The 19,123-nt window shown below is 39.1% G+C and overlaps 1 protein-coding gene across 1 annotated transcript in view; it reads left to right on the forward strand.

Moving 5' to 3' along the window:
* The window catches only part of opcml (opioid binding protein/cell adhesion molecule-like), a 68,792-nt gene extending 50,371 nt beyond the window's left edge, over positions 1-18,421 (forward strand). Inside the window, exons 4-7 of the mRNA XM_088320824.1 lie at positions 7,201-7,338; positions 7,977-8,097; positions 10,037-10,188; positions 17,429-18,421. Coding sequence (XP_088176950.1) covers positions 7,201-7,338; positions 7,977-8,097; positions 10,037-10,188; positions 17,429-17,532 — 515 coding nt within the window. The 3' untranslated portion in view covers positions 17,533-18,421. The remainder of the gene's footprint in view (positions 1-7,200; positions 7,339-7,976; positions 8,098-10,036; positions 10,189-17,428) is intronic.
* The last annotated feature ends 702 nt before the right edge of the window (positions 18,422-19,123 follow it).

A 19,123-nucleotide genomic window follows, 5' to 3' on the forward strand; every position in this document is an offset into this window, starting at 1 on the left:
ATATCTAATAAATGAATACAGGTTTCCAATTCTACCAATTAATTCAGGTTTACTTTACCTGAAGGAGTGCTTACATTGATTTTATGTACCAATGGCATTTAGTAGTTTGAGTTGGACACCCTTGGCCTATTGTCAGCTTTCCACCCTGAAGTGTAATATGCATAGAACACTCTCAGTGTTGCTTTATCTGGAACATTTCCTCTGTAGAACTTTTGAAAAAAACTTGGAGCAGGTGCAAACTGCAAGTGAATGGCTTTTGCTCTTCAGTCCCTCCTCATTAATCAGAGTGGTAATCTGTGTTATCCTGAATGACATCATTAATAACATGGATTTTTCACACTCACACCTGGATACATTTTGGATCACTTAAATGAGGCTAGGTTGCTTGTGCTGTCATGTAAACGAGAAATAATGTTTTCTAATAAATGACTTTATGTCACCATCATGATAAAATACCTTAGTTTAAAGGCCTTTTTGTCTCCAGAGATAAAGATTTTGTTTTACATTTGTAAACAAGAGCCTTTTGTCTCAGCGTTGCAGATTGTGTACTTTGGAGAAGAAATTAAAGGAATGGTCATTTGGGTAGTACCAATTTACAAACGTCACAATAAAATATTGTAACGTGTTAAGTTCAAACTTTAGTAGACACTTAAAATAAAGGGAAAATACATCAATGGATGTTGTACCTCCAAGGAAGACGGAGAGTCGCTTTCAGATAAGATAATCCTTCCCTGTCCTAAAGCCCTCCTCAAAGCCCCCTCTTTTAATGAATGTTGAAGGTTACAAAAAACAGATCAGTCCTATAGGGTGCGGGCATCAAGGAACAGCAACATGATTGGCAGACAAAAGACGGACAACAGTGGACAATGATGGTCGAAATAAAGAACTGACATCTTTTAAAATCCTCTTTGCATTTATGTAATAGTAAAACAGAATAAACTTATCATAACTATACAAACCTCTGAATACGTGTTTTTTGCATTTAAAAAGTGTCATATACTAATGGTATACTATACTAATGGTTTCCCAATGACTAGTAACCCTGGCACAGACACTCCAGGGGTCCATGTAATTAACAAAAAAATTAAGCATAAATAATCATTGTAAAGGTAATTATTAGATCGTGTTTTATAGTACATTAAGGTAAGATATTTGAAAAGGTTCAACTGAAATTAAAGTTAAAAATGACGGTCTTTACAACAACCCAAACTGGGTCAAAAGTATATCCATAACTTGGAATACCTAATCCAAAAAGTGATATGTTTTGAGAAAAAAACATCCTAAATTGCGTTATTTTTTTTATCATTTTAATATCTCATCTCATCTCATCTCATCAGCCGTACCGCTTATCCTCATTAGGGTCGCGGGGGGGCTGGAGCCCATCCCAGCCATCTCCGGGCAGTGGGCAGGGGACACCCTGAACTGGTCGCCAGCCAATCGCAGGGCACACAGGGACAGACAACTCATTCGCTCATTCACACCTAGGGACAATTTGGACCGGCCAATTCACCTGAAATGCATGTTTTTGGAACGTGGGAGGAAACCGGAGTGCCCAGAGGAAACCCACGCAAGCACGGGGAGAACATACAAACTCCGCACAGGAAGTCTGGAGCTGGATTTGAACCCACGACAGGTTCCCATGACATGAACTGTGCCGCACAAGCGCTAACCACTGCGCCGCCGTGCTGCCCCTCATTTTAATATATCAGAACATAAATTGTCTAAATTTTTAACCCCAAATACTGGGTCCTGTATGTAAAACAACCCCCAGAAATTGGAGACAAATTAAAAACAAGCCAAAAATGTTTTCTTTTAAAGAAGGTTGTTGGTGTATGTAACCTTAAACTAATAACTATTTCCTTCTCTTTTTTCAGTATTCCTAAGCAAAAATGAAGGTTAAGGGGTTCAATACTGAAAAAAAAATGTGTTTATACTGAACTCATCCATCGCCACGGATGTAAAATGACATCTGTGCAACAATTATTTGCCCATTTTAAATGACCATTTTCAATGTATTTTTAATTTTCTTCTAAGTAAAACAGGAAAAGATATAGTTAGAACAGCCCTTTTTCTAATAGATACATTTAAAAGTATAGTCAACATAACTACTGTACCCACAATGTAAATATTTAAGGTTTAGCAGCTCGGACAATCTATTGAATGAGCTTGGATTTCAGAAATAGTTGTTTGACCTTTTGCACAAATTAAAATTGTGGCTGGGAGCTTATTTTAAGGTTGGTGTGTGACATTCAAAATTGTATAAAGACAAGATGACACTCATAAATATGATAATGGGAGGACTCTTTAATCTGCCGGATGTCAGTCAAGAACACAATGGTAAAATAATTTATTCTGGACAGTGTACTGAAAAATGACACCCTATATTTTACTCGGTAGGAAGACGCATTAGGCATGCATGAATTGGCTCTTTTCCTGAATGTCTTTTGTATTAGTTAATTGTTTGTGTTGTGCCTCATCCTTGTGTGAAAACACATTATAGTACACCAGGCTTAAAACACACTTCTATTCTCTATCTTATGAATGACCTAAATTTCCTGTTGACAATATATGTGTATTGTTTGTTATTGGAACATCCGTTGCAGCCTGGTCATCCTGGAAGGGGGATTACCTCATGTGTGGTTCTTTATCAAGGTTTCTTCATTTTCCTCATGTTGAGGTTTTTGAGTTTTCCCTTGCCCTTATGTAGGTTTTAGATCAAGGGATGGTGTAATAATAGCCTGTAGTTTTCAAAAATGTGTGGTCTGTGCAGCCCTTTGAAACTCCTTGTGATTAATGGCCTCACAAATAAACATGACTTGATTGACTTATACCAGGGGGTATTGCTCAAATCCAACAGAAGGGATTAGGCTGATGTATGTTTATTATTTTGGCTTAATTTAGCCTAAAGCTGGTTGCTTGAAAGCAGAATAAATTTTGCTCACCTCAGTTAATATGGTGACTTATTCTCTATAGCTTGCCTGCTCAAGTCCAGGCTAACAACCAGGCTAGGATTATCCTCAGAGATACATATGGCACTTCTGCGGTCAATCGTGTGAAAAAGTAATGCGTTTGACGGAATTTCTAAGGTTTTTGTTTGTTTGTTGCATTATTGTAATCATCCTGCATTGGATTTTTTGTCATTTCATTAAACTCTGTTGACTGTATAATTGCAACAGTCATTTCATAGTCATTATTGTAGTAAACATATCGCTGTCGGGCTATGTGTTTTATTGCTATGCTAATAAAGAATGCTTTTCAAATGGCCATTAGAGCTATGATAATTATTTATATTATTGCTATTTTTGAGATTCTAAAACAGCATAATAGTTTGATACTTAATGATGTTTGCAAATATAAACATGTGCTTAAAGAGAATTTGAGTGTGTTGACACTGTTGTTTGTATTACTTCATGGATTTCTTACCTAGCTCTCCCCCAAAATGTATTTTACTATTTATTTAATAAGATGCTGAAAGGCTGTTTCTCCCACCAAGTAGTCACACTTAAAACCAGATTGGGAATTTAACGCTTGAGCTTAGGACGAACAAATGTTTTATAGAAAATTGCCATAACTTAACTTAATAGTGTCACACTGAATCTTGCAGAGAATAAAGCAATAAAAGGACCACAATGTCAGGAAATATATATCAAAATATTTCACTCAGAACTTCACCTCTGTTTACCCAGCCTTTATTCCCTAATGTTCTGCACAGCATCTAAGCAACCCATGTCAGAGATTTACTTTTAAAATGAATTATATTTGTTTTATTCATGACCTATTTTGGAATTCTGAACAACTATTCAAGACATTGTTGTAAAGAAAATGGCTCGTGATAGAACTCTTATTTTTGCAATTTAGCTAATATTTGGTCCGATTTGGAATAATTTACATTACATACATCCGAGATTGTGTATTATGAAGGCATCCGCACACCTGATGAAGCTTGATGTATTCCCAGTTGAAATGCAGAGCACTTTCATGTCAAATGTGTTATCATCGTCTTCATGCTAGCTTGATCAAATGCCACAAGGGTGCCGTCAAAAAGGCCGCATGATCGCATCACTAGTGGATCGTTATTAATTATCATCAAGTAGAATGATTAGGCTGATCCAACGCAAAATTAGCTTCACTGACATGATGATTTTTTTAGACTTATCTGCTTTGCACAAATTGCTCTGGTAAAAAGGAATGGCTTTACCCACAAAGTTAGAAAAGGAATGTTAGGGTTCACAACCATGCTGGAAAGCAGGCGGAGACGGAGACCATGTGCATGTATTTTGATGTTGTCAAAGAATACAAGACTACTAGGAGTAACAATGGTATGCTTTAAATGATATTGCTGGATATGGGATGCCCAAAACATTCAAAGTGCTCTCTATTTTGTGAACCTAACTGGAGAAATGTTGCAGAGAAGTGAAGAGTACTAGCTAAAAATTCTTCTGACAGCATGCAAAAAGTAATAACAAGACTATGGTATAAACAAGAGCTCCACACTTTGGAGAAGTGTTCTGTTGTGCACTTTGGTCGAATTATTTGCAATGGAGAGGATTGATTGATTTAAATAAAAATAAAAAAATCCACTGATCATCAGATACAACATTACATTAAAATCAAAATCAACAGCTTTGATAAACAATTGAAAACAACAGAATGGGAAAAAAGGCTTACAAGAAAAAGATGGAGCTTATCTTGATATCGTCCCAAGATGACATTTTAAATAAGAATACATATAGGGGCCAAAATCTATGTGTGTCGCTGTTATTCTTGTTTATCAATGGGGTAGCGCAGGTTAGTTTTCATGGGGATGAATGTAGGAACGCCTTTGTTTTTTCTGACAGGCATCTTACCCAGAAGGGCAAAGGGTTTTGACGGTTAAACTAACGTGGATGTTTGCTTATGGTTGTTTTCCCTTTGACTCACATTTATTTATTGTACTCTGCGTGTTTAAACAGACTTTAAGTGAAATAAATAGAATCGTTGTCTTTAACCTGAAGACTGTTGTAGCGTGTCACTTAAGATCACATTAAAATCAAGAGAATAAGTAGCTCGAGGGACTTTAAGTAACAACTAGCGCGATTGGCGAGCAACGAATAGGGTTTTTACTGCTCACTGCATAAAGTCAGTCGGAATGGCCTCCGGCACCCCAGTGAACGTCATAAGAAGAAGAGATTTGACAATGAAATGATAAATCAAAGTTTAATATTACATTGGCATTCAGAATGTAGTTCAATAGCAACCTTTGTTTTGCCCCAAAGGCAGGAGAATCTGGTATTGGTACCTGCTTTAGCATCTATCACTGCTCAATATTGATACCGGAGGCAGCAGCCTTAGTAGCTTTTACACAGCTTCTCACTGCATATCATTGTAATGAAATCTCAGTAAAGAATTTTGCCAACCTACTGTGGTAGTTTATGACATTAAAAAGCTTTTAAACTAGTGGAAATCAGGGGGAAAAAATTGCAGTATAGCAGACCTTTTGTGTCAAACCAAGATAAGCAGTGTTTTTTTCACAGCAGGTCGTTTTCTAAGTCTACATTTAGATAGGCCATAGTCTTAGACAATAGCTGGCCTTGGGAGTCACCTGTTCTCTCCAGCATCTAGGATGGCATGGTAACAGAAGGGGGTGGGAAAGCAAAGTCTTACAGTAACCTAGCAACAAAATTGCACATAGCCTTCTTAAAAAAACACAATAAATGTGGTTATATGTTGTTATCAACTGTGTGCAACATTTTGGGAGCAGATGACAAAGGACTCCAGCCCTGGCATTTAACCCAGAGAAGTAATTATAGAATTCCTGCTGAGGCTTTTCACACATCTGTACATACATATGCAAACATGCACATGCACACATCCTAAATAGCAATAGGAAGGTAACAATACGGATCTTGACTTACATATTCTCAATTCCCTTCGATACTATGCAACACATCAAAATGAATGTACCATGATAAACAGTCTTTTGTGAACGACGACGGAACCATGATCACAATGCATAGTTTGATTGAAACAATCAAGGGAATACTATTCACTTCAGCATGCAAAAAGACAAAGGACATGACAGATACCCACAGATACAATTATATGACATCATTATTTCTGGACTACAGAGCGCACTTGATTAAAAGTCGCATGCTCGAATTTAAAAACAAAACTGTTGTAGTGCAAGCTGAGACAGATTTTAAGCCGCATGCTTAAACAGCCATAAAATGCACCAATTCACGTCCATTTTATACATTTTAAGGGCAGCACATACCTGGCTCTTAATAAAATACTTATTCCATCATCAGTAAAAATGTTATATTATTTTAAAACCTCAAATTATATCTATGCTATCCATCCATCCATTTTTGGCGCCACTTATCCTCACAAGGGTCGTGGGGGTGCTGGAGCCCATCCCAGGAATCCTCGAGCAGTGGGCAGGGGACACCCTGAACTGGTTGTCAGCCAGTCGCAGGGTTATGGAAGATATACAGTATTCTACTGAATTATACCTTTCGCTTAAAAAAATGGGTACTGCCATGAGCAACATTAATGTTTATGCTGAGATGCTGCATTTGACAGCCAGACAGCAGCATGTCCCGACAACTATAAATCTCTAAATACACTTTGATGCCTTTGATAGACTAGTACTACCTCTATGCTATTGACTTGTAAATCACCACATAAAGAATACACGTGGTCTACAGCAGAAGTGAGCAAGTGTGCCTCAATACACGTTAGGGGGTTGGGGATTCTGTTTAGTTTTTCCAGTCTGCGCACTGCTTATGTAAGTGATTGATTCCAATCAGCAGGATCGTTATCAAGCTCCTGCCGGTTTGGAATTCCCTGAGTAGAAGAAGAAAAAATGCAAATACATCCAGGACATGTGGCCCTCCAGGGCTGGGTTGCCCACACCTGATCTACAATGAACTATGTCATTATCATTAAATTGGTTTTGGTGCAGTTTGTATTTCAAAATAATCAGAACTACAGTAAGGCTGGTCTGAGGAAAAACTGAGCCGTGAATTGTATTTGTTCAACAGCCTTGGTGCAAAGACTTAAAATTACATTTGTTAATAGAAGAGAACACTCCAAAAAAAAGCAGGACATGCGGTCAGTCCAGGACTAGGTTGACGACCTCTAATATACTCCAACTGTAATTTTCATCGATGTCACAAAAACACATTTTATTGCATTTGTTTTTCTCCCCTTCTCTTGCAGGCACTCATACGTTTGTAGCAGATGGAGAGCAACTGGAACTGGTTGCCATTAGCAAGGATCAGTCAGGATCCTATGAGTGCATCGCCTCAAATGACATTTCCGCCCCCGACGTTAGGACCGTGCAGGTGGCTGTCAACTGTAAGTATAAAGCATAAATTGGGTTGAATCCCTCAACCACGAGGGTCATAGGGGCACCATTTCTTGCGGTGTGTCTTGGGCAAGTATACCCTGGTGGCGCTCATCCCTCTCCAGGCCAACTGGGATCTTTCACGTGTTAGGCAAATGTGCTCACCACTGCACTATGAAAAAAAACAGTCACTTTATCCAATAATGAGGGTGTGTTGGTGACATTATCATGTCAAATTATTGATTTTTTTATATTTAGGCAAATTTTTACCGTAAATTCTGAGCTTACGTTTGCCCCATTGGTTTCCCGTTGGTTTGGTCTTCATGTATAAGCTACGCCCCCCTCCCCACGTGCTGCCTACCATTCGGTTCTGGTGACACATAACCAAATATACGCATATACTGTAAGCAAACACTGATTTGGGTATTTCATCTTATTGTTGTAAATTCAACTTGGGCGTGAAACATCCGGTAGTGAGAATATCTCCATGAAGAGTAAAATGAGTAGATAAAATAACGCAATAATGCACCATATAGAAGGGACTGTAGAGTTACCAAATCATATCAATAATGCATTAGAGTCATCGTTAGTGAGAGAAGTAATTGCCTTGCAGAAACGTGTTCCTTTGTAATGTTTTGTCTCTCCGCAGATCCTCCCTTAATTTCTAAGGCAAGAGCTAGCAGTACTGCAGTTGGGAATAAAGGAGTTCTTCAATGTGAAGCTTCAGCTGTCCCTAGAGCCGATTTTGAATGGTACAAAGAAGATCGCAGGTGAGTTTTACTTCAGAACGCCTAAATATTTACAGAATAGCTGCGCAGTTACTGTGACTGTTTGAGGTTTAGACTTTCCTCTTTACATACATTGAAGAAAGTAAGTATTTGAACACCCTGCTGCTTTGCTATTTCTCCCACTTAGAAATCATGGAGAAGTCTGAAATGTTCATGGTAGGTGCATGTCCACTGTGAGAGAGATAAACCAAAAAGAAAAATCCAGAAATCACAATGCATGATTTTTAAAAAATGTATTTGCCTGATATAGCTACAAATAAGTATTTGAACACCTGAGAAAATGAATGTTAATATTTGGTACAGTAGCCTTTGTTTGCTATTACAGAGGTCAAACGTTTCCTGTTGTCTTTCACCAGGTTTGCACACACTGAGGGATCTTGGCCCACTCCTCTACACAGATCTTCTCTAGATCAGTCAGGTTTCTGGGCTGTTGCCGAGAAACACTGAGTTTGAGCTCGCTCCAAAGAGTTTCGATCTGGTTCATGTCTGGAGACTGGCTGGGCTATGCTAGAACCTTGATATGCTTCTTACGGAGACACTCCTTGGTTTTCCTGGCAGTATGCTTCGGTCGTTGTCATGTTGAAAGACCCAGCTACGACTTATCTTCAATGATCTGACTGAGGGAAGGAGGTTGTTCCCCAAAAACTCAATATACATGACTCTAGTCATCCTCTCTTTAATGCAGTGCACTTTTCCTGTCCCATGTGCAGAAAAACACCCCCTAAGCATGATGCTTCTACCCCTCGCACTTCACACTAGCGATGGTGTTCTTCGGGTTGTATTCTTCATTCTTTTTCCTCCAAACACGTTTAGTGGAGTTATGACCGAAAAGTTTTTTTTGGTCTCTGACGACAAAACTTTCTCCCATGACTCCTCTGTATCATCCAAATGGTCATATGCAAACTTAAGACGGGCCTTGACAAGTGCTGGTTAAAGCAGGGGAACTTTTCGTGTCATGCATGATTTCAAATCATGAAGTCTTAGTGTATTACCTACAGTAACCTTGGAAACGGTGGTCCAAGCTCTTTTCATTGACCAACTCCTGTCGTGTAGTTCCGGGCTGATTCCTCACCTTTCTTAGAATTATTGAGGTGATATCTTGAATGGGGCTCCACTCTGATTGAGATTGACCGTCGTGTTTAGCTTCTTCCATTTTCTAAAGATTGCTCCAACTGTGGACCTTTTTTCACGAAGCTGCTTGGCAAATGCTCCGGAGCCCTTTCCAGCCTTGTGGAGGTGTACATTTTTGTCTCTGGTGTCTTTGGACAGCTCTTTGGTCTTTGTCATTTTACAAGTTAAAGTCTTACTGATTGTGTAGGGTGGACAGTTGTCTTTATGCATCTGGTGCATCTGATTCAGGATAACATATAGAGAGCTGCTGAACAGCTAATGAAGAGACTAACAGGTCTTTCAGGGTCAGAATTCTAGATGATACACAGGTGTTTAAGTACTTATTTGCAGCTGTATCACACAAATAAATGTTAAAAAAGCATGGTTTGTGGTCTCTGGGTTTTTCTTTTTAGTTTATCTCTCTCACAGTGGAGATAAACCAACGATGACAATTTCAGACTCCTCTATTATTTCTAAGTAGGAGAAATAGCAAAATAGCATGGTGTTCAAATACTTATTTTCTTCATTGTATGTTCGATTTTTAATTTACAAAAAGGGTTTTGCATAAAATACAGAACCACTCAGACATTTTTTGAAAGAGTCCAAATTAAGCGTAATGGTAAAAATTAGACAGCCTTTTCCCCCAAAACACATCATGTATTGTTTGGTGAGAACAAACATTGTAGTTCATCATCTTCTTTGTTGTAAAATCTGGGGAGCAATTTTGTAAACAGTCAACTCATTATTCAGAGATTGACGTTTTTTTAGTTGTCAATGAAGGACTATGAAGTTGCTCTTAAATATCTTTCAGGCTTTCCAACCGACTAAACCGGATGAAGATCGAAAACCTCGGCAAACAGTCTAAGCTCGTTTTCTTCAACGTTTCAGAAGAAGACTACGGCAACTACACATGTGTTGCCATTAACACAATGGGAATCACTAATGCTAGCATCATTCTTTATGGTGAGTTTTATCCCAAGGGGCCACCCCATGGATAACCTGTATTTCAGCAGCCCTCTGCGTATACTAAAATTATATTTCCTTCTAAAATTGGCTTTAATATTCTGTACAGCTTTTATCTACTTTTTTCTGCTCACTAATTTGAAGGTGGAAATCTGTGTAGGGAAAAAATGGAACTAAATAAAATTACCGTAAATTCCGGACTATAGAGCGCACCTGATTATAAGCCGCACCCATCACATTTTAAGGGGAAAACTGATTTTGTCCATACACAAGCCGCACCTGTATATAAGCCGCATGCACCCACTTTAGGGGCCGGTCACACAGACATTTGCGGCTGAATCACGGCCAGAAATTTCTGCCTGTGAGGCGGACGCTATTGGACGCTTTGAGATCGCCATACAGACGAGATACAGCAGTGCTTAACACGCAGTCGGAAATTCGCGCGCGGGTGGCAGCGCGAAAAAGTTTTGCGCTGCTCAATTCTTCAGAGCGCGGGTACACAGCCTTTCACGACCGTATCGAGGCTGAACCAGACGCTGTTGGGCACTTTTGGATGTTTTGAGACCGCCATATAGACGAGATACAGCAGTGCTTTACTCGCGGTCGGAAATTCACACGCGGTTGGCCGCGCGAAAAAGTTTTGAGCTGCTCAAAAGTTTGAGCACGTGTTAAACCGAGTGCCGCACACGTGGTCAACACGAGGTAATGACGCGGAAATGACGCGGAACGACGTGCTCTGGCCGCGGCCAGGGCGTGGTTACACATGGGTAGGACGGGAAATTTCAGCGGGTAATCGTGGGTGGAGCATGGTAATAGCATGTTCTGCGCCTGTATCGCGGTGTTATTACGTGAAATTAGCGTGTTACGCGTGTGACAGTCAAACGCCTTTCTCTGCGTATATACAGCGCGATTTGCCGAGCACACGTCATTTGTGCTCGAGACGTCAAGGGGGTGAACATGGACCCCGTCAGCGTAGTGACCTCGTCTTAATCCATTTTTATTTCTTGACATTTCTTTTCAAGATAATAAAATAAAAATGATGCCATAGCTTGAAATCTTGATCTTCACGGGACTGTGTCTTGAGCGGTTATGATTTCTACAGCCCGGTGTTATCCGAGAAATGCATCCCTGCCGAGATTTGCATCCCCTCGCTACTACAACCACTTTTACCTCGTTTTATCTCACTTTTAGGGAATGTAATGGCGAACATATAACCAAAACCACTTCGTCTTGCATTTGTTGGGAATGTAATACAACTTAAACCATTCCGTCTTTGTTTTTGTTGTGAACGTAATCGAACGGTAAATCCTCCCCCCCTCGCGTGAACGCGCATTCTGCTGCGCTTCCAACAAAAGCGATCGTATTCTATATAAAACGCTTATTAAAACAATAAAGCGAGCTAATTATAACAATTGGGAGATCCTAGTCTATATAACGCGTTTATTTAAACAATAAAGTGCGATCGTATTCTACAAAATGCGTTTGTTAACGCGGATGAAAAAGTCAAAAGCGATCGCAGCAGAATGCGCGTTCACGCGAGGGGGTGGGGGGTGGTTGTGTTGCGTAGGAGTCGGATTTGGGCACAACACCGGCTCGGGAGCTTTTATACCCGTGGTCCACACGAGAAAATGACGCAGAAATGACGCGATGAGGAAGCGGAACAGTCGCCGGCGTCTGTTTTGCGGGCATACCACCGATGAACAGCGGGTTGGCCAATTTTGCGCATTTTCCATCGCGGGCAACCACGGGCAAAACAAACCCGCAAAATTTTAGCCGTGATTCAGCCGCAAACGGCTGTGTGACCGGCCCCTTAAAAAATACGAAATTAATCCAAGCCAAACTTCAAATCCCGCGATTGAAACTAAATGTCCTTCATGGAAGCACACAGCCCAAAAACCACAGCCGCCAAAATGAACGTAAAATGATATAGGTACTTAAATTTTGTTGCAGACCTGCAGATTCTGGGTGCCCGTTGATAGTAATCCAAGGAAAAAAAGTGTATATTTCCAAAGGTAAGGGTGGGAAAAATATATATCCATTATTGTCCGCCGTGTCCACAAAAACTCACCTTTACCGGTCCCTACTTTCCCATCAGCCTGCGTTCGCTCTGCCCCTCTTTTTTAATTTGCTTGTGCAGAATAAGTGTCTCAAATAAATACATTACAAAAATATACAGTTGCAAATACATATTACACATATTTACAAAGAAAGACGGTACATCGAGAGAGTTTTCAAAGCTTTAATAATAATAATATAACTTTCATCCTAAACCGTGCCTTTGGGAGGTAGCCTCACGCTACTAACAACACGCTCGCATACCTGCTAATTAGTCTGTTAAGGAAATAAATGACGTATTCGTCAGAATCACAGTAGACCTTAACATGGCCTGTTGGATGAGAGTAAGAATCCCGTCTTCTAGGCTTTGTAGCGTATTATGAACTGACCGATAACGGATAATGAATAAAGAAGATAGAACTTTATTATGACGGAGTCGTCCCACTCTCCCTTACTTCAATACACCCCAGCAATATGCCCGTTTACTTATGACCTAGAAGCTGTGTCATGAGCCTTATTTTGTGCAATCTGCACGGTGAGGGTATGTTTACGCTCAGAAGTTGTGATCTTTCTCGGCGCATATATTGCACCGGTCTAAATCTTACCTTATATACTCGAGCGCCGCTGGCGGCCGTTAAAATTACATAAATTGGCCGCATCTCTGAATAAGCCGCAGGGTTGAAAATTTGGGAAAAAAGTAGCGGCTTGTAGTCCGGAATTTACGGTACACACACTAAAAAGAAAATAGTTTTGACATCAAAAATGTTCAAAGAACGTCATTTGTAAAAAACAAATTATTTATTTGAATAATAAGCATAAATGCATGAACTATGATATAAAACTATTAAATACTTGTAGGTCAAGAAATTGTGGTGATTGTACATAACATCAGTCTCACTTAGATGAAGCTGACATAATTGCTGCTAAGGGTACCCCAAAGACCAAAAACCTTACGAAACGCTGGGCAAAAAATGAGAAAAAAAGTTTGAGCATTTTGATTCTCCATAGTTTGTGATATTCCTTGTGCTTTATAGCACTTGTTTTGGGTTGCACTATACCATGGACCCGGAACTTTTTTGACTCAAAGAGCCACCAAAGCAAAAATATTTAGATTTTTTGGGGGGGAGAGCCACACAATGTGTTTTAAGACAAACTTTAACAAAACTGGCAAACCCGCACTCTAGACAAAAGCTAATTCTTCAGCGCATTGTTGTTAGATGATTTGATAAAACCTATGAAATAATAATTATGCCAGAGCCTGTGTCCCATATCAATATAACTATACCATTTAAAATTTGCCTCCCTCCCACAGTTACTTAAGAGTGTTGAGACTCATTTTGTCTTAAATAATGGTTTCAAAGCAAGGTGCACAGTTCTTTGGTAAAAATGTCACAAAATAAGGCAAACTATTTACCTTCGGTGCAGACAACACTGGGCAAAGGAGAAAGAATAAGCACGCCCTGTCTATAGCTAAGCCGATTCCTTACACTCACCCAATCAGATTGCTTTAGGTGCTTTGCTAGAGCCTCTGGGTAAAATGTTTGCTGTGGGTTAAAGTTTGTTCCACACCTTTTAATTATAAAGTGGCTCAACAATAAACGGGATTGTTTAATGAGCTTCATTTAACAATTTACAGCCAATTCAGGGTCTGTTGGGGTAACACAGTAAATTGTAGTTAAAATTGTGTCCTATATATACTGGACCAAACCCTTGGCAAATCAGTATTGTCTTGGATTTGCTTGTGTCATTCGTCTCTGCATCTTATGTTGTAAAATTGTGCATGTTCTATTCTCCAAATCACATGGACTAATAAAAAGAGAAATATATAGCTCCCGACCACTGCACTATACAATACAGCGACATCTAGTGTTTAAATGGTCCACAGTGTCACATTACAAGATCAAAATTTGTGTGATAATGCAATAAAATGTAATGCCTTTTTGATTGTCATCTATATCACTGATGGTCTTGGCGGTCAGGCTTCAGCGCTCTCAACGCCACAATGCCATTTAAATTCTGGTTGCATCCAATGTTTTGACATTGTGGTCAGTGATATTTCACACTGATCCATCATTGCACAGATACACAAATAGGTAGTATACTGTACACCAGGGGAGTCAAGCCGGCGGATCAGGCCTGCTAAGGGATTGAATCCGCGCTGTGAGACAATGCTCAGAGAAGCGCAAGAGGAAAACGAGCTGCAGGTTGAAATATGTCCACTTGATGTTGCCAAAGCCAGGTGCCTCTCAAAAACGCTGGACTTGTATTTTCTCTCTCTCTTTCTCCCCTTCTCTCTTTCTGTTTGTCTTTGGATTTCATAATTTCTTTCTCTTCCATCCCCCCTCTTTCACTATTTCCCTTTTTATCTCGTGTTTCTCACGCTCTCTCTCTCCTCTCTTTGTTTGTCCCACCCTCTCTAATTTTCTCTCCCTCTTTCTCTTATTTTATTCTCTCTTTTTTTCTCTCTCTCTAATCTACTAGTCCAGGCCCCGAGAGAATGTTTGTTCTATCGTGTGGCTCCTGAGTTAAAATGAGTTTGACCCCCCAGCTGTACTCTGTAAAACCTCGTGTATACTGTTAAAATTAGTCATTATAAAGACTCTTTGGTGGCTGTACTACACAAGTAAAATACAGATATTAAGTTATAAAACTACATCGTGGTAGCAGCTGCACATACCTCACGAGGCTGAATCTCTGGTCGAACAGACCTCCCAAACGGTAGGCGTGGTTTATTATTTGTCAGTGAAAACGGGAAAAGGAACACACATGAGCACGACTTCACAATAAAAGAATATAAGATTGATAAACGTACAAAAGATGTAATTACACTCATTATTGAAACGTTACTTTATGTGTGTGTGTGTGTGTGTGTGTGTGTGTGTGTGAGAAAGATTGTTTTTATATTTAGGAATATAAAAACAAGTTATTTTCATTGCATTGAATTATGAGAAATGCACATTCCCAAAACGGCCAACTTTACAATACAAGCACCCTAACGTTTTAGTTTTTTCAGGGTAAAAAAAAAGTATTATCTAGGAATTAATATGGGATGCTATATATAATAGTTGAGAACATATTCTAACGCTTCCTCTCGCTCTCACATATTTCTATGCAAAAACTAAAGAGTACTTATATTTGCATACATTCAAAGTCAACTTGTGATTGCACAGTCTTCAGTCTTCCAGATATATACAGTATTTCATATGTGTAAATAAATTAATATTCCGTGATTATGTCTGCTACCATTTGGTCTTTGGAAGATTATTGTTATCATTATTTACATCAGCCACAGTTGAAGGTGTAAATGGTATTCTAACTAGGCCTTTAACGATACGTCGTCAAAAATTGATAATAGAAATAGTTGACAAGTAAACAATGATACTCACCTTTTGATGTCCAAAAATCTACGGTCATTGACGGACCGTGTCCACCAGGGAACCTCGCAAAAGTCACGGCATCGAGCAAATGGTGGTTTGACTTTATCGAAATCATTTTTTGTAGGTTTGACGGAACATTGTGACAATTTGTTCACAGTAACACTGTGCTTAAATCTGTATTGTTCATAGTTTAAGAAATCAAGCAACCGATTGTTTCTCTGTAGCCTACATTTGAACGATCATCATGTCTGCATCGTCCTAATCGATCCATCAATCTTTTTTTACCATCTTGCTGGCTGAATCGTTCTAGGATTTTTTTGTGTGTATTTTGCTTGTTATAAAGTCATTTTTACATTCAAAGCCAATGTTTTATTAGAGTCTTTCATTTGAAATTTCTCCGTTACCATGGTTTTGTCACGTCAAGGACATTTTGGTTACCTGCTGCAATTATCAAGTCATCCAACCTCATAATAACGTTATTATCTTCACTTTCTTTGGTGTAAGCACAGAAATCTACTCAATTTTGTAGGAATTTTTTTTCAGATTCTCCACGTAAATTCTTTTAGTGCTTCCACACTAATTTCCTGCTGATGTAGAATGGTACATGTACCTATGTGAATGTTTTTTGTAGATTTCACACTATACAGATGCATTTAAATATTCCATTTCCATCCCTGTGTTATCTTTAAGTGTTTTTTACGTGTTTATCCTGGAGTGCCGTGTCGAATGTCACAACCTATAACTTGCAACGTAGTTTTTTTTCCTCTTTTTGTTGTTTGTAAATGAATAATCGAAAAAAATATGTACTACGGCATAAACCTCTGGATATATATAAGCCTTGGGAATTATGTAATAGCTGCTGCTAAATTTTATTGCACTATTGTTACAATGCACTAATCTTTTTCATTGCATTATTATTGAAATAACTTCAGTTTTTCTAAGCCGTAAACTGTACTTACCTTTTCTGCCTATTTATCCTGAAAGTCTTTTATCATTTTTCTCTTCAAAGTGTCATGATTTTTCAACTGCCCTCACCTGCGCTCACCCTTTCAGCCCCAGCTGCCACTCGTTCCCTAATTAGTCCTCCTCCTGTTTAAAAACGTCATTCTCGTTCACTCCTGGTCAGTCTGTAAGCGAACATCAGTGCATGCAAGGCAAGCATTTTTGACCCTGGCTCCCGTTTTGATCCTGACCCGTTTCCATTTATCGCTCCCTATCCAACTCCCGTCCCGGCTACCCGTGTCCTGCCTGATTCGGTTTCCTGTATTGATCAATGACTTTCCGCTCGTCCCGGCTACCCGACTTTTTCCTTTCTCCGACCACGCCCTGTTCTCCAATCCCGGCTGCCCGACTTGTTCTGATCTCCGACCACGCTTCGTTCACGAGGGCTTCCCGCTTCTACTGGCCAGCGAGCACCAGATCGCTGTCTTATTCCTCTCGCTCTGACTTCCCCGATCCCTTAACATTGTGTGAAACATTATGCATTTGGGTCCCCTGCTTGTACCAGTCGTGACACAAAGTCTTTATCACACATTTTACCCTGAAGTGCCATGTCTAATCTTGTTGCATACAATGTTTCACAATGTTGATATCAATGACAAAAGAGAAAATTCTATTCTAACCGCATTGCAAACAATGTTCACTACATTGTTATCAATGACAATATGGGTCTTTGAACATGTTTGGGTTGCCAACCCCTTGCTCTAAACAATTCATTCAACGTTAATCTGAGTTTTAATTGCCATCTGCATATGTTTTAGCAGTGTAATCTGCAATTTGTAAATAACATTTGTGATTGCCCCTTCCAGGTCCTGGTGCAATGCACGATGTCAACAAGGCAACGTTTTCACCTCAGGTCTCTTTATGCACCTTGCTGCTGATGAGCGCCCTCTACCTGCTGCCAGAATTCTGAAGTAGTTAGCGGCGAAAAGCTTCCCTCCGCACTGGAAAAGAATAGACTGTAAAACGTATAAAAACAAAGAGCCCCTTTTGTTTTTGAGTTTTCTCAATCTCTTTTCTTACTTAGCAACGGAGCGTGTCCTCTAAGAATGTGCGACGTCAATCCAGTGAGTTGGGGAGTCAATCGGAATGGTGCATACTAATTTAATGCAGTTCAGAGTATCGACTTTATGTATCCCCCAAACCTTTTGTATGTGAAAAGAAAAACATGTGGATGGTTGACTGTTTTTGCCTATTATGGGAGTGCACATTCTGATTATTATTGTGTAATGTCTATGTGTACAGTACAACTTAACTTTTTTTAAGTACGTCATAAAGGGAAATTGATTGTTGAGTTAATTCTGACTGTATTTTTACAGTTATATGCAAACTAGAACAAGGCATCCTTCTCGATGAGCAGTAAAATACAAAATACATCATGAATTCTCAGGCAAGTCCTACTACATAATGCATCGAAATTGTGTGTTACGTTTGAGTGTAGAAAATGTATAAATCTGTACAGAAGAGAAAGACGCCGTGATTTTATTCGTTGTACAGCCAATCAAAATTGAAACGACTCAATCACATCGTTATGTGATTTCATAGCTTAGTCATACAAAATGCTCGCATGTTTTTTTTTTCTAAATCTGGGTGTGAATAGAACATAATGAATAGTACTGTGGTTTGTATGAAATGTATGATTTGGTTTGTTAAGTCAACATCCAGTTATGCAAACTGCAAAACATATGTAAGAAACAGTAGTCATTTCGAATATATGGTCTCTTTTATATTGATGTCAATTACTGTAAATTCCGGACCGCAAACCATTACATTTTAATGACTGCGACTTTAATTTTTTTTTTTTTTTTAATCTTTTTTTTTTGTGGCCGCACTGGAGAAAACTGCAAGCTGAATAAAAAAACACAATGGTGAGGTCTGGACACATTTGTCTAGAAATATGAAGAAAAAAATTGCCAACACTATTCATATAATAAACAACAGGAGCAAAACGAGAGGATTGACCCTTATTTATTTATTACACTATTTATTACAATATTTACAACATACTCACCAAATTTAGTTTTTTTTTTCATCCGTAAATCCATTACTCAATTTATATATCTGAATTAAACATAGGTGATAGTTAATGCTACAGTTCATTTTACCTATCAGAGTCATTGTTGACCAGAGTTTCCTTTGATCCTCGAGGAGCGACGACAAGCTAATGGAATTTGTTCAATTACTGCAGCAACCACCAATTACAACAATACAACAAGACACGTCTGGGTTGCAATCTGGCACTATTCTCCACAATATAGTTGCGCAAGTGCTATTGTATAAATATATGAGGTTTTCAGTTCACTCTTCTTAAATATATAGCATGCGGCTTTTAATCAGGTGTGCTCTGTAGTCCGGAATTCACGGTATGCGTTTTCCTATCACCATACGCAATGCAGAGTTGGTAGCAGATAGCAAAGTAAGCAAAGCAAAACAAGCAAACAACAAGACAACAAAGAGGACATTAATGCAACTTTTGTTTTTGATGTTGTTGTCGTTAATCTACA

Source organism: Urocampus carinirostris, chromosome 17 (assembly GCF_059441175.1).
Source record: "Urocampus carinirostris isolate Australia breed hairy pipefish chromosome 17, RoL_Ucar_1.0, whole genome shotgun sequence".
Taxonomy (NCBI): Eukaryota; Metazoa; Chordata; class Actinopteri; order Syngnathiformes; family Syngnathidae; genus Urocampus; species Urocampus carinirostris.